The sequence below is a fragment of the Telopea speciosissima genome, chromosome 4 (assembly GCF_018873765.1).
Source record: "Telopea speciosissima isolate NSW1024214 ecotype Mountain lineage chromosome 4, Tspe_v1, whole genome shotgun sequence".
Taxonomy (NCBI): domain Eukaryota; kingdom Viridiplantae; phylum Streptophyta; class Magnoliopsida; order Proteales; family Proteaceae; genus Telopea; species Telopea speciosissima.
Window position 1 is genome coordinate 17,843,435 of NC_057919.1, and position 18,818 is coordinate 17,862,252.

The 18,818-nt window shown below is 39.2% G+C and overlaps 1 protein-coding gene across 1 annotated transcript; it reads left to right on the forward strand.

Annotated features, from left to right (window-relative positions):
- The first annotated feature begins 550 nt into the window (after nucleotides 1–550).
- On the forward strand, nucleotides 551–17,903 carry LOC122657716. Its single transcript, XM_043852514.1, has 16 exons — nucleotides 551–690; nucleotides 1,731–2,156; nucleotides 2,279–2,504; nucleotides 2,608–2,853; nucleotides 2,963–3,078; nucleotides 3,649–3,747; nucleotides 3,838–3,925; nucleotides 10,451–10,680; nucleotides 11,113–11,297; nucleotides 11,537–11,736; nucleotides 15,015–15,347; nucleotides 15,486–15,587; nucleotides 15,799–16,099; nucleotides 16,550–16,698; nucleotides 16,787–17,071; nucleotides 17,530–17,903. Exons 2-16 carry the CDS (start codon nucleotides 1,858–1,860, stop codon nucleotides 17,725–17,727), a joined length of 3,057 nt encoding a protein of 1,018 aa, XP_043708449.1. The 5' UTR covers nucleotides 551–690; nucleotides 1,731–1,857; the 3' UTR covers nucleotides 17,728–17,903.
- Nucleotides 17,904–18,818: the final 915 nt, after the last annotated feature.

The window sequence follows — 18,818 nt, forward strand, 5'->3', positions numbered from 1 at the left end:
TTAATGGATTTTACACGCATGCTCTGCGATTGCGAATATGCCACGTGGAATGGAAAGTTTTAAAGCACTTTTGTTGGGCCCACTGTTTTTCGTTACTATAGAATGCCACGTGGTAGAAAAGAAACTGAATAAAGAAATAAAAACGTCCCACGTTGCGATCCAACACGGAATTCCACTTCATAAGGTCTAGGGAGGGAATTGCTCAAGTGTAACAATTGCCTCTATTAATATCATCAGCTATCATCCAACGGCTTGTAATCCTCGAATTGCGTGGAACTGGTCCACAATGATTGTTAATCCGGTGGTCTTGATTGGCGGGCTGCCTGACCATTTCTGTTTCTCGGAAACTAGTCGTAGTCGTAGTCGTAAGCAAACTAAAAAGAGGGAGTTAAAAGAAAATAAAATTAAAACGACAAAGGAATTTGTAAATTGTAAGCAATGATTTTCCATTATTTTTTAATTTTCATTTCATCAAAATAAAATCTCTCTCTCTCTCTCGATCGACTGGAGAAATGTTTACCGAGAAAAAAGAAAAAAAAAGGAGACCTGAGAATATGCCATTTCCTGGTTCCTTGCAAATATACTGAGATGCCAAGTCGGTTTGAGGAACTCCAATTTTTCTTTGCCTTTAAAGCCAGATGCACTCCCTTACCTTTCATTTCTCCTCCTCACATTCCTTCCCTCATCCAGGTAAGTTTTACTCTCTTATTTCTCTATTCTATTTGCAAATAAAAAAAAATCTGCATATCTTCCTTTTTGTTTTTCCTTCATTTCTCTGTTTATTGTTGTTGCAGTATTCAATTCTATGTTCTTTGATTAGAGTACATGAGGTTTCTGTCTTTACTTTTCTGTATTGCAAATTAAAACTTCTGGGTTTTTTTTTTCTCCTCCTGTTCTTGGTGTATAGACTTCAAGATGGAAGTAACAGACCATGTTTCTTCTGGGTTTCTCTTATCTGTATCTGGTTATCTCCCTCTTTTTTTTACCTGCTCTGCACTTTATGAATTAAAACCCTAGGCTTTACTTTTTGACATGATTTTCTCAACAATCAAATTAGAAAAAAAGAGGAACAAAACTCATTCTCTTGCAATGTTTTACCGGCTTTGTTAGCGAGTTTTGCTGGTTGTACTCAATTTTAAGCTTAGTTTCCTTGGTTAGTCATTGGATAGGATACATAGTTTACGGTGATGGACGGACTTTCTTCTTATCTCTGTTTTCTTAATTGATGTTATCTACTAAAAATTATAGTTTGATACTCTTTAATTAATGACTTTGCATCATCTGGATAGATTTTAGTCGGAAGAATTGGGTCCACATTCTAAATATAGCTCGAAACACTATGCAAGGGATTGTTATCATCAAACACTTGTTGTGGGCCTTCCTTCTATTCATACCACCAAAATGTTGAGAGCCTCAGAGAATTTGTTTACATATCAGAGTTTTATGACGCCCTTTTTGTTCACATTACTTAAATATGAGTTCATACAATATTGTTTGAGCTCTATAACCATATAGAGAATCGCTAATTTGGTGGAATAGATAAAATCTACACCATTCTGGATATTGGTATTTTTAGGATTTTTATAAAGATACTACATGTTGTAGTTATTACATTTTGCTTAATATAAATTCAGTAGCGGCATGCTGCAATGAAAGATTTGTCTTATTTAAGTTTGGTTTTCACAGAATGGATTATAATTGGCAGGCTTTTGATAGCAATTTCCTTGCAGATTCTTTACATGAACTCGATTTCAATAACTGGGAGAATTTTCTATATTGGATGTGGCTTATGTCAAATGCAATTCATTTGAAGGTGGTTGCAGCGAGTGAAGTAACATAAGTTTTTTGGACAGATTGATGAGCTCCATAAAGCAGTCTGTTGGACTACTAGATACCTTCAAGATGGATAGGGTCAGAACAATTCTGACTCCCGAATATCCATATCCCCATGAGCATTCACGACATGCCATAATTGCAGTGGTCGTGGGGTGTTTATTCTTTATTTCATCAGATAACATGTACACTTTCATACAGAAGTTAGACAACAGTACTAAATGGTGGTCAATGTATGCCTGCTTACTTGGATTCTTCTATTTCTTTTCATCTCCATTCATTGGGAAGACAATTAAACCAAGCTATTCGAACTTCAGTAGGTGGTATGTAATCTACTCCAAAGCCTATGGTTGCTTTTGATTACTTGGTTGTTGTTATCCGCTAAATAGCTTAGGGTGTGCAGCTGCTGGTTGTTACTGACTTTGTGGAGTTTATTGTATTTCAGGTATATTGCATGGATTTTAGTAGCTGCTTTGTATCATCTTCCTAGTTTCCAATCAATGGGAGTGGATATGAGGATGAACCTCTCACTATTTTTGACGATATACATCTCATCTATTTTGTTTCTTCTTGTTTTCCACATTATTTTTCTTGGCATGTGGTATATTGGACTTGTTGCTCGTGTGGCTGGAAAGCGGCCAGAGATCCTAACCATAATTCAAAATTGTGCTGTGAGTAATACCAAGACACACATGTTGGTGTATATGAATGAATATGCGTGTTGCTTCTATTGGAAACATTAGTCGTTGTTTTGATTCTATCATACTTGTGCAGGTCATTAGTGTAGCCTGCTGTGTATTTTATAGTCACTGTGGTAACCATGCTATTTCGAGAGGAAGACCTTTTGAAAGGAGAAATTCTGGTTGGTTTTCTATTTGGAAGAAAGAAGAAAGAAACACTTTGCTGGCAAAATTTCTGCGTATGAATGAATTTAAGGATCAGGTCTGCTCATCTTGGTTTGCCCCAGTGGGATCAGCCAGTGATTACCCACTTATGTCGCAGTGGGTTATCTATGGAAAGGTATGGAGGATGCCTTTTTTGGTTTTTTGCTATAAAAAATGCGTTCTTAATTTTTTTTAACTAGATAGTCTAAATGTTATTATTTCTGTTTGCTTTTTTTTTCCCCCAGCTAGCTTGCAATGGATCTTGTCCAGGAATATCAGATAATATCTCCCCAATATATTCGTTGTGGGCCACATTTATAGGTCTTTATATTGCCCATTATGTGGTGGAGCGATCTACTGGGTAAGTTCTGATTTGTAGCTTCAAAGTGTGGACTATTGTCTTCATATGGCTTAATATACTACAGTTTTCCATAGGTCAACCGCTCACTTTTTTGCATTTGATGTGACACTAACGTTCTAATTCTCCAAAAAAAATCATCACAATTTATAAAAATCACCAGATGAAGTGTTAAGTTATGATGGTTGCTATTTTGGTTGGATGCATAAGAGCGAAGGTTCATGCTTCAACCCTGCTTCTAGTTTAAATTGGATTCGCCTCACCATTAATTCCCTAGCCCAAAATTATTCCTCATTGGATTATCTTGGCCATCTTCCAGTTGGTTATCCAGGAAAGGGTCAGTTTAAAGATGTTTGAGGTCATGTAACTGGTCTGATTTCAACCCAGTGTTTCAACATTTTTAATGGAACCATCAGTTGGATCCATCCTAAGTTAGTGGCAGATGGGAAACGAAGCCTTGGTATCATATTCTTGTCGTGCTATTTTTGATATTTGGATATTACTTCAAAATTCAGTTGGTTATTATCAGTTCTCATTTTAGTATCGAATTCATTTTATTTTTGCAATGAACAGATGGGCGCTTACTCACCCTTTGCCAGTTGAGGAATATGAAAAGCTGAAGAAACAGCAGCTGAAACCTGAATTCTTGGATATGGTCCCCTGGTATTCAGGGTATGTGTTTACAATTTTGTTCCTTTTGACATCAAGCAGAAAATTCCATTAACTGTCCTGATGAAGCTGATGGATATATATAAATTGTAGGACATCTGCCGATTTATTTAAGACAGTGTTCGACCTCCTGGTATCTGTAACAGTATTCGTTGGTCGATTTGATATGCGTATTATGCAGGTAAATTTTAATGTTATATCAATCACTTTTTTAAATATGGGCTACTATAATCTCTTGCAAGAACTTAATTATTCCAACAATTAGATGTTTTCAGACACACACCTTAATGGAGCCTGTGGTGATTGATAGAGTAAAATGGTGAATATGATTCGTATATTAAAATCAAAATAGTTGTGGTAAAGGACTAATGATGATGATGAAAAAGTCCTTTTAGAAAATATTCATTTCTCCAACAACCCCCCTTTTTTATCCTGAAGTCTTGATCAGTGCAAGTTTATGCATTGACATTTTAAATGTCTTAACTAGTTTCCTACTCTTGTCCCACCCCCCCCTCTTTTCAGCGGTGAAATTCCTAATTGTGTCTTAAGTATAAATTCCCCTTTTGGAGAAATTCCTAGGAATAAGATCTGTAGATGTTCTTATTGTCTTTTGCAGGGCAACCTAATACATTTCAAGTTTTATACTAGAAATAAAAAAAGTTGGGATTTTGGAAATTAAGAACTCCTAGAGCTTCAAAATAGGTTTTACAAAGTACTTTTGGATTCCTTTATTGGATTAAATTATGTTATAAATTATTCTTATTTGACTTGAATCACTTAATATACCAAAATCCTGTATCTCTATAGATGATATGCCCTTCGAGGAACCTATCTTACATGGATGCTTCAAAATGGGCACCTCACCTGTGTTTGACACATGGACAGAGATTCCTGCACTGTCACAGCAGACACACCCACTGCTACTACTATACTGTGTGTTTACGTGGCTATAGCAGATCCAATAAATGGGGGGTGATGCAGATAAAGCACTTAGATGGGCTTATTTTATTTGAAATAAGCTTTGGTTTTGGTTATGTATGTGTTGGGCCTTTGATTCAATGCGTTTTCATTAGGGTAAATTACACGGACCGCTCTTGTACTAAGCCCCATACTCATAACACCGCCTTGATTATCAAAAATTACTTAGACCTCCCCTGCTTGAAGGGGTTTATTACAAATTGGTCCACTCCGTTAGTTGTCTGCGGTTAAGTGATGATGTTATCCAGTTAATTTTCTTTAAATGCCCAAACTATCCTGAGACAAGGGTAAACATACTGTTTTACCCTTGTATAAAAAATCCCCAAAACTCCATTCACATTGCTGAGGTTTTGCTCTGATGACCGACCTACTGCTTTAATCTCCGATCGACCTTTGCCCATGACACTTTGGGTGAGGGTAAAAGAGGGCATTGGGAGGAAGACAAGGGGTGGGGGCGGTGATGCAGAGGCAAGAGATTGACAGATCTCAATTATATTTAAGACAAGAGAAGAGGCAAGAGATTGATGAATGGTGGTGTCTAGTCTTCTTGCCACGCCATACCCACAAATTTCCCCTGTGGGCTCTATTGGTGAGAGCTAAGCTTCATAATCGTCATTGTCATAATGGATGACAATAAGGAGAAGCAGCAGCAACAGAGAGTGCTGGTGTGCGGAGGTAGAGTCATCGGCGTGTGTTGTGAGTATTTTATAGCAAAAAAGAGGGCAGCCATTATTCTCGTCGAGAAATCCTCAATCGCTTGTGCTGCCTCAGGTAAGGCCGGTGGCTTCCTTGCACTCGACTGGTGTGACAACAAACCCATTTCGGAACTCGCCAGGGCCAGCTTCAACCTCCACTGCTCCTTGGCACTCGAACTCGACGGTACCCAAGCTTACGACTACTGTCCCTTCCATGCCCTCAAGCTCATCCTCACCTAGAATATCCAGAAGCAGAGTCGTGCTCTCGCTACGAGCAGTAGTAGCAACCTCCCTGCATGGTTGGATGGACCTGCGAAGGACACTAAGATGATCGGCACGTCAAAGACTACTCCACAGGTTCACCCGCAGCTCTTCACGAGGACCTTGCTCTCATTGGTGATGGCCAGTCATGGTGTGGAGGTGATAATCGGAGAGGTCGATCTGGTGGAGATGAAGGGAGGCCAGGCCCAGGTTGTAGTGCTCAAAGGCAGAGACTAGGTGATTAAGCCGGATGCATGGTGTTGACCTTGGGACCATGGTCTTGTCGGTTGCCCCTGCTGTCCTCCCTTTCCAGAGTTTTCGGTCTCAAGGTTCATAGCATCGTTTTGCAGCCATGAGACCGGAGACCCGCAGCCATTACTCCTCATGCCCTCTTTCTCAACTACTACTCAGTCCAGGGTGGTAAACCCATGGACTCTGAAGTCTACCCTTGTCCCACAGGTAAACTCTAAATGGGAATCCAAACTCTTTGTGTCATGGCCTTTTCAGATTTGTGTTTTATTCAATTTTGTTGGGAAGAAGAACAGGGGGTGAGGGCAGTGATGCACAGGGTCAAATGTGGTTGCAGAGGCTGGGTTAGGAGGAAGAAACATGTTGTGGGGTGGGTGCATTGTGCAGTGGTGTTCTTCTCAACCCAGATCAAATGGAGAGAAGAGGGAGAGAATTGAGAGAAGGGGTCTTACCATAGCTGGTCAGGTTGCTAGTGGAGGAGAAGATGGTGTTTGCAGCTCCAGTTGCAGGTCTTCAATGGAGTGTCCATGGTAAATGAGTTTCAAAATCTAAGGAAAGGGATGGGTTGGGGTTCAAATGGTCTTTTCATTATTTTGAATGTTTTAAGTTAACACCGTTAGTCCGTTACTCTAAAGGGGGACGGTAGTAATTTTTGATAATCAAGGGGTGTTGTGCCAAATATGACCTCAGATAGAACCTATTGGAGGAGTGATCTGATCTCGATTGAAGGGGCTAAAAGAGCTAGGGACAGGCCTAAAATGACCATAGGAGAGGTTGTGAAGAATGACATGCATAGTCTGGGCCTTGTGCCAAGTATGACCTCAGATAGAGACTATTGGAGGTCAAGGATCCGCTTTCCTCTTACTTTCATTTTCCATCTATCACTTCTCTGATGCAGGACAAACCCTAGGAGCTAAGGTATCCCACAATAGGACAGGACCACAGGTTGTAACACCCTAATATGGACTTAGGACAAGGGCTGGAATTTGCACTACTTTACATTCAGCATGAGAAATAAATAATAGAATTTACCACCAGCAATATATCATCATAAATCAAATGAATAATCACCACAAGCTTTAGGAAACAAGTCTAGCAACTAATATGATTAGATCTACCAAGCTAGATAAGAAGATTCAAGGCATTGCATTCAACTAATCTTTAAGCATACATAACAGTCCACATAGATTAATAAACCACTAATTAGAAGTACTAGGAATATAAATCAATATCTAGACAATGCAACCAATTAAAAATAGGTACTGTTTTGGGGCTGAAAGGGGAGGGAAGACCATGCAAGCATAAAAATATAATTCTGTTTTAAGGTTAGGAACCAGAGACAGGTTGTAATGGGTTGAACTAGGGTTAGGATTCTCAAAATAAAATCAGGGAATGGGCTGGGAAGGCTAATGATAGGTTTAGGATGGGAGGAAGGGGTTTCGATTGAGATTTAAGGAGGGGACAAGGACTTCGGCAGCAGGGGAATGGAGGGAATAATGTTTAATGGGGCTGGGGGTGGTTTGGTTACAAGGACGGGAAGGGGAAAGGGGGTCTCGGCTGGTGAGATGGAGGGGGAATGATGGAGATGGAGGCTGGGGTGTTTCGGTTGCAAGGGACAGGAGGGGATGGGGAGAGATTCACGACAGCAGGGGAGGGAAAAAGAAAGAAGAAAGAAAAGAGAAGAGAGATAGAGAGGGAGAGAGAGATAGAGAATTACCTTGAGAGAGAGAGAGAGAGAGAGAATCGTTGAAGGGAAGGGGAGACTGCTCTTGCCGCAAGTCTTTCTTCAACAATCATTTATTAATTCGATCAAATGGCTGAATACAACTTAAATAAAGACAATAAATGTAAATGCCTAAAATACCCTTAACCTAATTAAAACAAAAGAAACAACCAAAGTACCCAAAGCACCCTCACATAAGTTATAAAGGCTGAAACTAAAATGCAGAATTAAATAAATAAAAATACCAAAATGCCCTTCACTTATTCAACCTAAATACTAAAAAGAAAATGACAAGAATAACCCTAAATGTCTAAACAGCCTCGTGCTAGCCTGTAGCCTCTGAAATCATCATCGAACCATAGCAATTGGTTCCGTGGAAGTAGTCTCCTGCCCCTCTGCTAGTGGTGCACAAAGGGCCTTCGGTAATGATGCGGCATGATGTCCCCATCATTCTCTGACCTCTTTTCTTCATTTTTATTCTTCTTTCCTCTTACCTTCATTTCCCTTCATGACGACCTCAATCTTCCCCTGTTTTGTTGTGAAAGGATCCATGTAGCCGACCCCATTTAGTTGGGATAAGGCTGAGTTGTTGTTGTTGTTGGATTCATACCATACCTCTGTGGATTCAGTAGTGTTTAATTGGTCAGTTCTGGGTGTACATGGTGAATTCCAAGTGAAGATTAAGATGGATTCCTTGGTAAAAGAGTGGATTCTCTTCGCAAGCTTTGGTGGATTCCTTGCCTAAGGTTTAGGTGGATTCCTAACATGTTTATCTTTCTATCATAGTTTAAATTCTCGCGATATCTCGGTATCTCGGGCTGGTCGAGATGGCCGAAATATACCGAAATATGGTATTTTTTCTACCATATTTCGGCACTCCATCTCGGTGGGTTTTTGGCCATATTAAGGCCTAATACTTCATGTACACCCTTATTTAAGCTAAATAAACACATTTGAACCTTCATATTGCAAAAAAAAAAAAGAACTCAAAGTGGTGTTTTGGGTTTGCACCCTTGATTGACAGTATGCGGTCGCCGACCCTGATGTATAAATAGTTAAATACACATTGATTAGGTACTAAAAGACATATAAGAAATTTAAGCAAAGTAATGAAACAAAAATAACTCATAAGTCATAAGTCATAAACTCCATAATAGTCAATAGTTCAATACCCAATAGTCAATACACAAAGTCACAAGTTCACAACTCACAAGAGTGCAAGACTTACAAGAAATATCACGAAATATCGCCGAAATATCACGAAATATCACCGAAATATGAACTTTTTCCATTTCGCTTTGCCATTTCGTCTCGATACTGTCGAGATTTCTGAAATATCCCGATATATCGGCGATATTTTGCGAAATCTTGAACCATGCTTTCTATCTCTCTATCTATCCTTCTATCTTTCAATCAAATCAGGTCAGATCTACCCTACTTAACTTCCTGTGGTTGTGCTGTTCTTGCTCTTAACCTTCAGATTTTGTTATTACCTTTAAGATCTAACGCTGATCACTTATTCTAACCTCAGTTGTATTTCCTTGATATACTTCTCTCTGAGTTTCTCTTTCGAATCTCTGAGTTCCCCAATCGAAATTTCAGTTCTGTTTCTCTTTCAAGTTTTCCTACTTGCAGAAGGAATGTTCTGGATCTCACAATCCAGCCATCAGATTTTGATCAACGTTTGCAAACCTAATCTAGTTGCTAAATTAAACCATCGACTACAGTTTCACACTTATCTTATCTGAATTGTTGAAACTATTGATTGTTCTCTGTTTTTTGACCTATGTTCCTAGCCCACTTTTCATCGCTAAATTCCAACTGGATTTTCCTGCTTCAAGTTTTAGTCTTTATTGTTAGTTTATATCATATATATATATATGATAGTTGAAGCTATTGACTTCTCTCTGTATCTGTCCTATAGTTCCTAACCCATCTGTGATCTTGTTTGAGCTAAATTTCAACTGTATTTTCTGGATTATATGATATAAGTTTTAGAAAATACATAAAAGTAAAAGGTGCTATGTACCCTCAAGTTCATTTACCTGGCTATTGCTTTTCTGACTTCTGAGTCTTGACACCTCATATCCGTGTTGGAATCTGATCCCTGCGCCCATATCTTTGTAACTTGGCGAGCACTTGTATGAATATATAGTGGGGGATTCTAGGGAATGTAGATATGAATGGTTGCAAAACCTTTTTCTAAAAGATGAAGTAAAATATTTATTCCTTCAATGGAAGTTTTTTTTTAAAAACTGCAGAATCCCACATATGTCTTTCATGACGTGTTGGATTGCCTATATCATTTCCTGTGACCTTCTGTTATTGTTTACGTGGCAATCAATAATTTATAGCTTTCTTTTTATCTTCTTTTCCAATGCTTCAATACATGGATAAAAAGGGACGCCCCTCCATTTTCTCTTTTTGTGATTAAAGAGTTATTTTTTTTTGGGTGAATGATGGAAAGTTATTATTAGAGAAAATAAGGGGAATGACAAACATACGATAGGAAAGATTGGAAATGCATATCCAGGTCACATTATAACACAATCCTCAAGACCCTTGATTTTGTCACACTCTTGTAAAAGAGAATCAATGAACTATGACATGAATCTTATTTGACTAAACTAGGGAAGCCTCCAAGTGAACTCCTGGAACTCTTAACCTTTTCTCTCTCTTTCTCTGCTTAGCATAAATATTCTTTGAGCATCCCCTTCCCTCTGCAAGATGATTGAATTATTTGAATAAAAGTTCTTGTTTTAAAATTTCCTTTGCTTCTTTGTCTTTCTGCTATGATCAGGCTGCAATGAGCAAGGTTCATGAAGCAGGTCAAAAAGATGATCTTTTATTTGAACATTTTAGTGAGAAGGAAGACTTGTGGTTTGATTTCATGGCTGATACTGGGGATGGAGGAAACTCATCTTACACTGTTGCCCGCTTACTTGCTCAGCCTTCCATTCATGTCAAGTGCAGCAATTCTATGCGTGCGCTACCACGTGGAAATTTACTTCTTATTGGAGGGGATCTTGCGTAAGTTGGGACTTTCCCTTTCTAGTAGTAGTTTTTTTTTTAATGAAGGTAGAACGAGTTATCTAATCGGATGTCTAATTGGAGAGCAACTACCGAGAAACAGATATCTGTCATTTTTTGTCACCCATCCCAAACTGTCATCATAATGATGTTGTGTGATTTAATTTGCTTGTTTTCTTTGTCTTGCAAAAGGTCATAGAAGAAATATTTTGGCTTCTTGTCACCAAACTGCCATAACTATATTGTTGTTTTAGATTATTATAAATCTATATCTTCTATGTGAGTTCTAAGTTTACCATGCTGAAACTTGCGCAATTCCACTAAAAATGTGTTACCATGACCAACTATTCATCTATCTTATTATGAGGGAACTAGGATTTGACTTGTTTTGCATTCTCCAGTTGGAAAACTAAATTATCCAATATTTTACAGGTACCCTAATCCTTCAGCTTTTACATATGAAAAACGGCTTTTTCGTCCTTTTGAATATGCACTCCAGCCTCCACCTTGTTATAATTCAGAGCATATTGCTGTGAACAAGCCTGAAGTACCTTGTGCAGAATCTGGTCTGAGGCAATATGATGGACCTCAGTGTTTTGTTATTCCAGGAAATCATGGTTAGTGCGAGTGCTTGCCAAACTTTCTCAATAAAATAGAGATCTTGGTTGTAACAGACAAAAGAGTAAATGGGATGAATCTTATTTCAATATAAGATTTATTATTGTTGTCATTGTTGTCGTCGTTGTTGTTGCTGTTGCTGAGGTTATTATTATTATTAGTTTTCAGAACAGATCCTATTTTCTGTTGTAAAGAACATTAGTGTGGTCCTTACATGACTAAGTGTTCTTTCCTGCAGATTGGTTTGATGGGCTTCAAACTTTTATGAGGCATATATGCCATAAAAGCTGGTTAGGGGGTTGGTTGCTGCCCCAAAAGAAAAGTTACTTTGCTCTGCAACTTCCTAAAGGATGGTGGGTGTTTGGTCTTGATCAAGCTCTCCATGTTGACATTGATGTCTACCAATTTAAATTCTTTGCAGAATTAATAAGAGACAAGGTACTATTTGTATTTGAGTTTTCTTATCATTTGTGCCTTAAGGATGTGGCTGCACTATACGTAGATTCTAGCTATCTTAAACAAAAATGATGTACATTACACACAAATTAGTCATTGGGAATGAATTTGTTGTAGCCCTCTGTATTTGGAGCTGTTGTTTCTGATACATTATGTCACTTAAGGGAATGCTTTCTATTAAGTACTTTGTATTAGTTTTCAAAAGGGTTTTTATCCATTTTCTACATGGAGTCATTTTTGGCCTTTTGAGATTACAGTTCGGGGTTGGGGAGAGGAACGAGGAAGGGACCTCAATCCTAGACTTTGCGGTAGCTTATGATCTTCCCATTGTGAACGCCTTCTTTGAAAAAAGAGAGGAGCACTCAGTTACCTATAAAAGTGGAAACCATGCCAGCCAAATAGACTTCTTCCTTACAAGAAGGACAGATAGAACAGTATGTAAGGACTATAAGGTTATCCCTGGGGAGAGCTTCACCACCCAACATAGACTGGTGGTCCTAGATATGTATCTTAGTGCATAGAAGAGTAGAAAGAAGGGACCTATGTACCTTAAGATAAGGTGGTGGAGATAAAGGTGGAGTCTTTAAGGACTTTTACTGATATTGTGGTCAAACAAGGAAAGTGGAACTTTGAGGGAGACACCAATGCGATGTGGAATGAGATGATGACCTGTATTAAGAGGGTGGCCAAAGGTGTGCTAGGAGAAGCAAAGGGTAGTCGTCAGGCTCCTAGGGAGACTTGGTGGTGGAATGATGAGGTCCAAGCAGACATTAAGACCAAGAAAGAGTGTTTTAAGTCTTGGTACAGGATTAAAGAAACTAAAAATAAAAAGAGATATAATGATGCAAGAAACAAAGCTAGGAAGATTATGGGGTTGGGTAGGGCGAAGAAATATGACGATCTCTATACCAACCTAAATACTAAAGAAGGAGAAAAAGCTATTTATAAGATAGCTAAGATGAGAGAAAGGAAGAGTAGAGATATTGACCAAGTGAGGTGCATCAAGAGTGCTGATGGAAGAGTGTTGGTGAGAGATGAGGACATTGTGAAGAGATGGGATGACTATATTTGTGACCTACTAAATGGAGATAGGTCGAGTAGAAATGACCGGACGATTACATTTTTCAGCATGATGGCACACGTCATAGATACGTAAGAAAGATTAGTGTAGTGGAAACTAAAGAAGCCTTAAGAAAGATGAAAGCAGGCAAGACCCCAGGCCTAGACGAGATTCCAATAGAAGTGCGAAAAACCCTTGGAGGATGTGGGGCTAATTGGTTAACCAATCTGTTTAACAGGATTTTGAACACAAGGAAGATGCCAGATGAGTGGTGGAGAAGCATTGTAGTCCCTATCTACAAAAATGAAGGTGATATCCAAAGTTACAACAACCATAGAAGCATTAAGCTTATGAGTCACACTATGAAACTATGGAAGAAGGTTATTGAAGCCCGTTTGAGAAGAGAGACCCATGTCTCATTGAACCAATTTGGCTTTATGGTAGGTAGATCCACGACTAAAGCTATCTACTTGTTGAGGAGGCTCATGGAAAGATATAGAGAAAGCAAGAAGGATCTCCATATGGTCTTTATTGGCTTGGAAAAAGCTTATGACTGAGTCCCTAGAGATTTAATCCAGCGTGTCCTAGTGAGGAGAGGAGTTTCTAGCAAATATGTGGATGTTATTAAAGATATGTATGAGGGCGTGGTGACTAGTGTGAGATCTGTGGGACGTCAGGGAAGGGAATTCCCAATTACGATTGGGTTGCACCGAGGATCAGCCTTTAGCCCATATCTATTTGCACTTATCATGGACGATCTAATGAAGAAGATTCAAGATGAGATCCCATGGTGTATGCTCTTCGCGAATGATATTGTTTTGGCGGATGAGACAAAAGAAGGGATTAACTCTAGTTAGAACTTTGGAGGTCAACCTTGGAAACAAGAGAATTTAAGCTTAGTAGAACAAAGACAATATATGATGTGTACTTTTAGTCACACTGTGATGGATACTGATATGGTGCAAATTGAGGATAAAGAGATACCACAAAGTGACTATTTTAGATATTTGGGGTCAATCATAAGTAAAGAAGGTGGCATAGAGGATGATGTTTCACAGAGAATTAAAGCGGGATGGATGAAGTGGAGAGGTGCATCTGGAGTATTGTGTGACCGACATATTCCTTTAAAGCTTAAAGGAAAGTTCTATAGAATTGTTGTACGACCAGCTATAATATATGTAGTAGAATGTTGGGCAGTTAAAAGTGTCATATTGATAAGCTGTGTAGCAGAGATGAGGATGTTAAGATGGATGTGTGGAAAGACAAGGAAGGATAAAGTACGGAATTAACGTATTAGAGCGGACATAGGAGTCGCACCGATCAGTGACAAACTCCGAGAGAGTCATTTAAGGTGGTATGGTCATATTCAACGGAGGCCTAGGGACGCCCCAGTAAGGAGGAGTGATATGATCCCGATTGAAGAAGCTAAAAGAGCTAGGGGCAGGCCTAAAATGACCATAGTTGAAGTGGGGAGGAAGGACATGTATGGCCTAGGTCTTGTACCAAGTATGACTTTGGATAGGGCCTATTGGAGGGCAAGGATCCATGTAACAGACCCCATTTAGCTGAGATTCTCCTGACGTGCTGGTTTGGGCTTCTTCCCTCTTACTATCTTTCATCTTTCATTTGGCATTTTCCATTTTCCTTTTCTCTTCTCTTTCCCCATTTTTTTTTGTGCAACTCAGTTTTCCTTTGTTGTGTTTGGATCCATGTAGCCGACCCCATTAAGTTGGGATAAGGCTGAGTTTGTTGTTGTTGAGATTACTGTTCCAAATCTCTACTTGGAAGATAAAATTGACAGCATTGAATGGTATTCACTTTTGGTTGTCTTTCGAAGGACTGGAGAAATAGCATATTAATTTAGTCCAGCCTTTCATACATTCTGGATATGGTGAATTTGCTTGTTACAATTATGTTTGTCTCTGGTCATATTATTATAAGGAAGTCTTTTTGGAATAGGATATTCACTTAATTGTTTCAGTAGTTTTTGTCAATGTCTTCAGATATCATTTCAGTGTCACTAATTGTCACACTTGAACTATTTTGAATATCAGTACTTGATTCCATGTGGGTTTTAGCTTCTTTTATGTCAATACCTAGCCTGAGACAAATAAAAAAGTTGTTTGGTTTATATTTCACAAATTATTATGTATGTTTCTCTAGATCATATGGATTATAAAACATATGAAGAATTTTTCAGGTTGGGGAGAATGATTCTGTTATCATTATGACACATGAACCTAATTGGCTACTTGATTGGTACTGGAATGAGGTCTCTGGGAAGAATGTCTCTCATTTGATTCGCGATCATCTGAAGGGAAGGTGTAAGCTCCGAATGGCTGGAGACTTGCATCATTACATGCGTCATTCTTCTGTTCCTTCAGATAAGCCAGTCTATGTACAGCATTTACTTGTCAATGGTTGTGGTGGGGCTTTTTTGCATCCTACTCATGTTTTCAGTAACTTCAAAAAGCTTTATGGAACTTCATATGAAAGTAAGGCAGCTTATCCATCTTTTGAGGATTCAAGCAGGGTGAGTTTTTTCAAAGTTTGATCTTGCACCTGCATTACTTTGTTGAGTTTGTTCAAACCAGTCAACAATAAAAGTTTTTCATACTTTATTTCTTGGTGTCATAATGGTGCATCTGACATACTTGTGAACCGGGTCCAGATTGCACTGGGAAATATCTTAAAATTTCGAAAGAAGAACTGGCAATTTGACTTCATTGGTGGTATCATCTACTTTATATTGGCTTTTTCTATGTTTCCACAGGTGAGTTTCTTTGGTCTTTCTTACTTCCTCCTTTTAGACCTGATACAATTTTTAAAGGTTATATCTTTCTTAGATACTGTTGACCTCCTTCAGTACATGCTGCATTTCTGGGTGAGAAAATACAGTCTAGGCAAACACATGCACACAAAATGTTGCGGTGATGTTTATTGGAGATAACTAGTTAACTACTGGCTTAATTTGTGCTTTACAGTGTCATCTTGGCCACATCTTGCGGGATGATGATTCGTTTTCTGGTCACTTCAAGAGTTTCTTGAGCACAGTGTGGTCTGCTTTTGAGTACATGCTCAGACACTCATACGTGTCTTTCACTGGAACTCTTTTATTACTAATGGTAGCAATTTGTTTCGTCCCTTCCAAAGTGTCACGGAAAAGACGGGCAATTATTGGGATTCTTCATGTTTCTGCTCACATGGCTGCAGCACTCATTCTCATGTTGTTGATGGAACTTGGGGTTGAGACATGTATCCGCCATCGGCTGCTAGCTACTTCAGGTCTGGTCTTTCTTCCCCTCCCCCCCCCCCCCCCTTCCTCCTCTTCCCTCCTTGTTTTCATGGGACTGTTGAAATGGTTGCTTGAGTGATATCAGGGCTTGTTCATAGTTTAGATGCACAAAGCATGTAGTGGTGTAAATGATAAATTTATCCAAGATCATGTATTTTGACTGAGTGTACAGGTAAGCTGTTGAGATATGGATGGAAATGCAGTTTATGACAAATTAGGAATCCAAATCCTAACCTTGACGATGGATTATAATTGTTTGACCATGAGTTGATATTTAGTGTAAAAATTGTTGAGGGTAGTAAATACATAAATTTCATCATCAAAATTAACTTATCACCTTTGGAAAAATGTTTTGCTAAATAGGTAAATAACCAATATTGACGCTCTTTGCCAATTACCACCATAGACATTATAAAAATTGTATTGGGGTTCTATTTCAGGATATCACACACTATATGAATGGTACCGGTCGGTGGAGAGTGAGCACTTCCCAGACCCAACTGGCCTTCGAGCTCGTATAGAACAGTGGACATTTGGCCTTTATCCAGCATGTATAAAGTATCTCATGTCTGCATTTGATGTTCCAGAGGTAAGCAACTCCTCGTAATTCCAGAAATTTGTCACTTTGTACCTCTATTCACCAGTCATCACGGTCAAATCTATGCTGAAAATTTCAGGTTATGGCCGTCACCAGGACCAACATCTGTAAGAATGGGATGGAGTCACTATCACGTGGGGGTTCCATCATTTACTATGCTTCTGTCTTCCTCTATTTCTGGGTTTTCTCAACCCCTGTGGTATCCCTGGTGTTTGGGAGCTACTTGTATATCTGCATCAATTGGTTTCACTTACACTTTGATGAAGCTTTTTCCTCGCTCCGCATTGCAAATTACAAGGCATTTACTCGCTTCCACATTACCGATGATGGTGACCTTGAAGTATTCACCCTTGCAGTTGACAAGGTACAAGTCTACCTTGACTCAGTGTGGCAATTCTGAGAAACTGAACTTTGCAATTCTCGTCAAGTATTTCTTTCATGAGGATTTAGTCTGTTAGGTTCTGTTGTGCCATCTTTTCTGTATATGCTGCCCCTAGGTGGAGATTTGGCTGGGGTGTGGAGAAGTAGCAAATGGTAAAGTACCATCTTGTTATGTGTCAGAGGGAAAAGAAGCTGAGGGATTAAATGGCATGGTTATTACTGGGTAAAATATGGTGACGGGGTCTCAACTCAATTTAGTTCAACCCCAGTTATTGGTGGAAATGATTTGTCCAACAAGTCCCCTGGGAACTGTAGTTTTCAGAATGTGTTTGGTCCTCTTAGTCATCCTCAGGGGATGGACTTTCAAGTGTTATTCAGTCCCTTATTTTGTTATTTATCTCATTTTCTTTTGGGGGGCATTATTGATTCTTTGATTTACAGGTGCCAAGGGAATGGAAACTGGATTCAGACTGGGACACAGAAGTGAAACAGCAGGAAATGAGCCATCATAGGAAGTTCCCTAGCAAATGGAGTGCGGCTGCTTCTCAGCAGGATCCACTTTCTACTGTTCGGATTGTTGACCATTTTGTAATACAAAGAACAGATTCTCAGAACTCCAACTCTGAAGCAAGTAAATAATCCTTTGGTTATTCAGTGATTCGGGCCTTGAGATCTGTATACAGCATTTTAACTTTCCACCATTCAAGGGGAGAAAAATAGAAAGGAAAAAAAGGGAAAATTTTTACTCCCGAGTTTCCGGGTAGAATGACATTGTAATCCCTGTTCTCTTATCTCTTAATTTAAATTTAGACAAAGAAATTGATTTGTCCTCAACAAGTACAGGCTATTGAGGCATACAACCGTACTTTGTGAAGATAGTAGTGAAGTTTGCATATGGTTCCTGTAAAACTCTCGTACACAACTTTAAAAACTGGAACAAACTGGTTGTCAAGCTGGAAAGACAGGGGAACTGGCATCTTTTTTATGGACATTTGAGAAGAAGCATATGGTTACTACAGGCTACATTATTACATTACACTACTACAATACTACCGAGTTACAGGCCTACAGTGTGAGCTATAGAAGGTGGGATCGACGACAAGAAGACAGTCGACTCCAATCAGAGGATGGGGATCAAATTCATCTGAAAGGTGCAGTACATTAGCTGGGCTCATGTGATAGGATCTGCACCAATCTCATTGATACGAAGTCAAACCCAACGACAAGTGGTCAAGGCTTCGCACGCCGATGTGCCCAGCCTGAGTTTCTCGCCCACCCTCTATGGAAATGACTCCCTGTCCTCCCCCATCCCACTCTCACCATTGAACACAACTGCTAGCTCCAGAAAAATCAGCAGCATGCCCTAGCCTCTTCCTTTTTAAAAATTATGAAATCAATGCAAGTAAGGTGGTAAACTAAGGGGGAAGGCTAAGCCAAACCAACAATCTACAACTAAAGAGGGGGGGAGGGGGGGGGGTGGACGAATCTCGCCTTCATCCAACTACAATGCTGAAGTGAATGTGATAAAGTTCATCTGACCAAGAAAGAAGAAATTTAATAAGCAGTCTAATACAAGTGGATCATATAAATATAGGGGAAGGTTTCCCATGATGCTAGTGTAAGAAGGAATCTGCACACTAGACCATTGAGAGTCTGGAGAATGGTATCATCCATATAGGGTCCACATGGAGACCCACATCTTCAGAGTAGGGGAGAGAGTGTCAATATAG

Bases quoted from the DNA above. Each gene is read 5' to 3' on its own strand.
- LOC122657716 (XM_043852514.1), top strand. From the start codon at position 1,858: ATGAGCTCCATAAAGCAGTCTGTTGGACTACTAGATACCTTCAAGATG. The intron at 3,748-3,837 runs GTATGTGTTTAC...TATAAATTGTAG, and splicing joins ATGGTCCCCTGGTATTCAGG to GACATCTGCCGATTTATTTA. The intron at 16,699-16,786 runs GTAAGCAACTCC...TGAAAATTTCAG, and splicing joins CTGCATTTGATGTTCCAGAG to GTTATGGCCGTCACCAGGAC.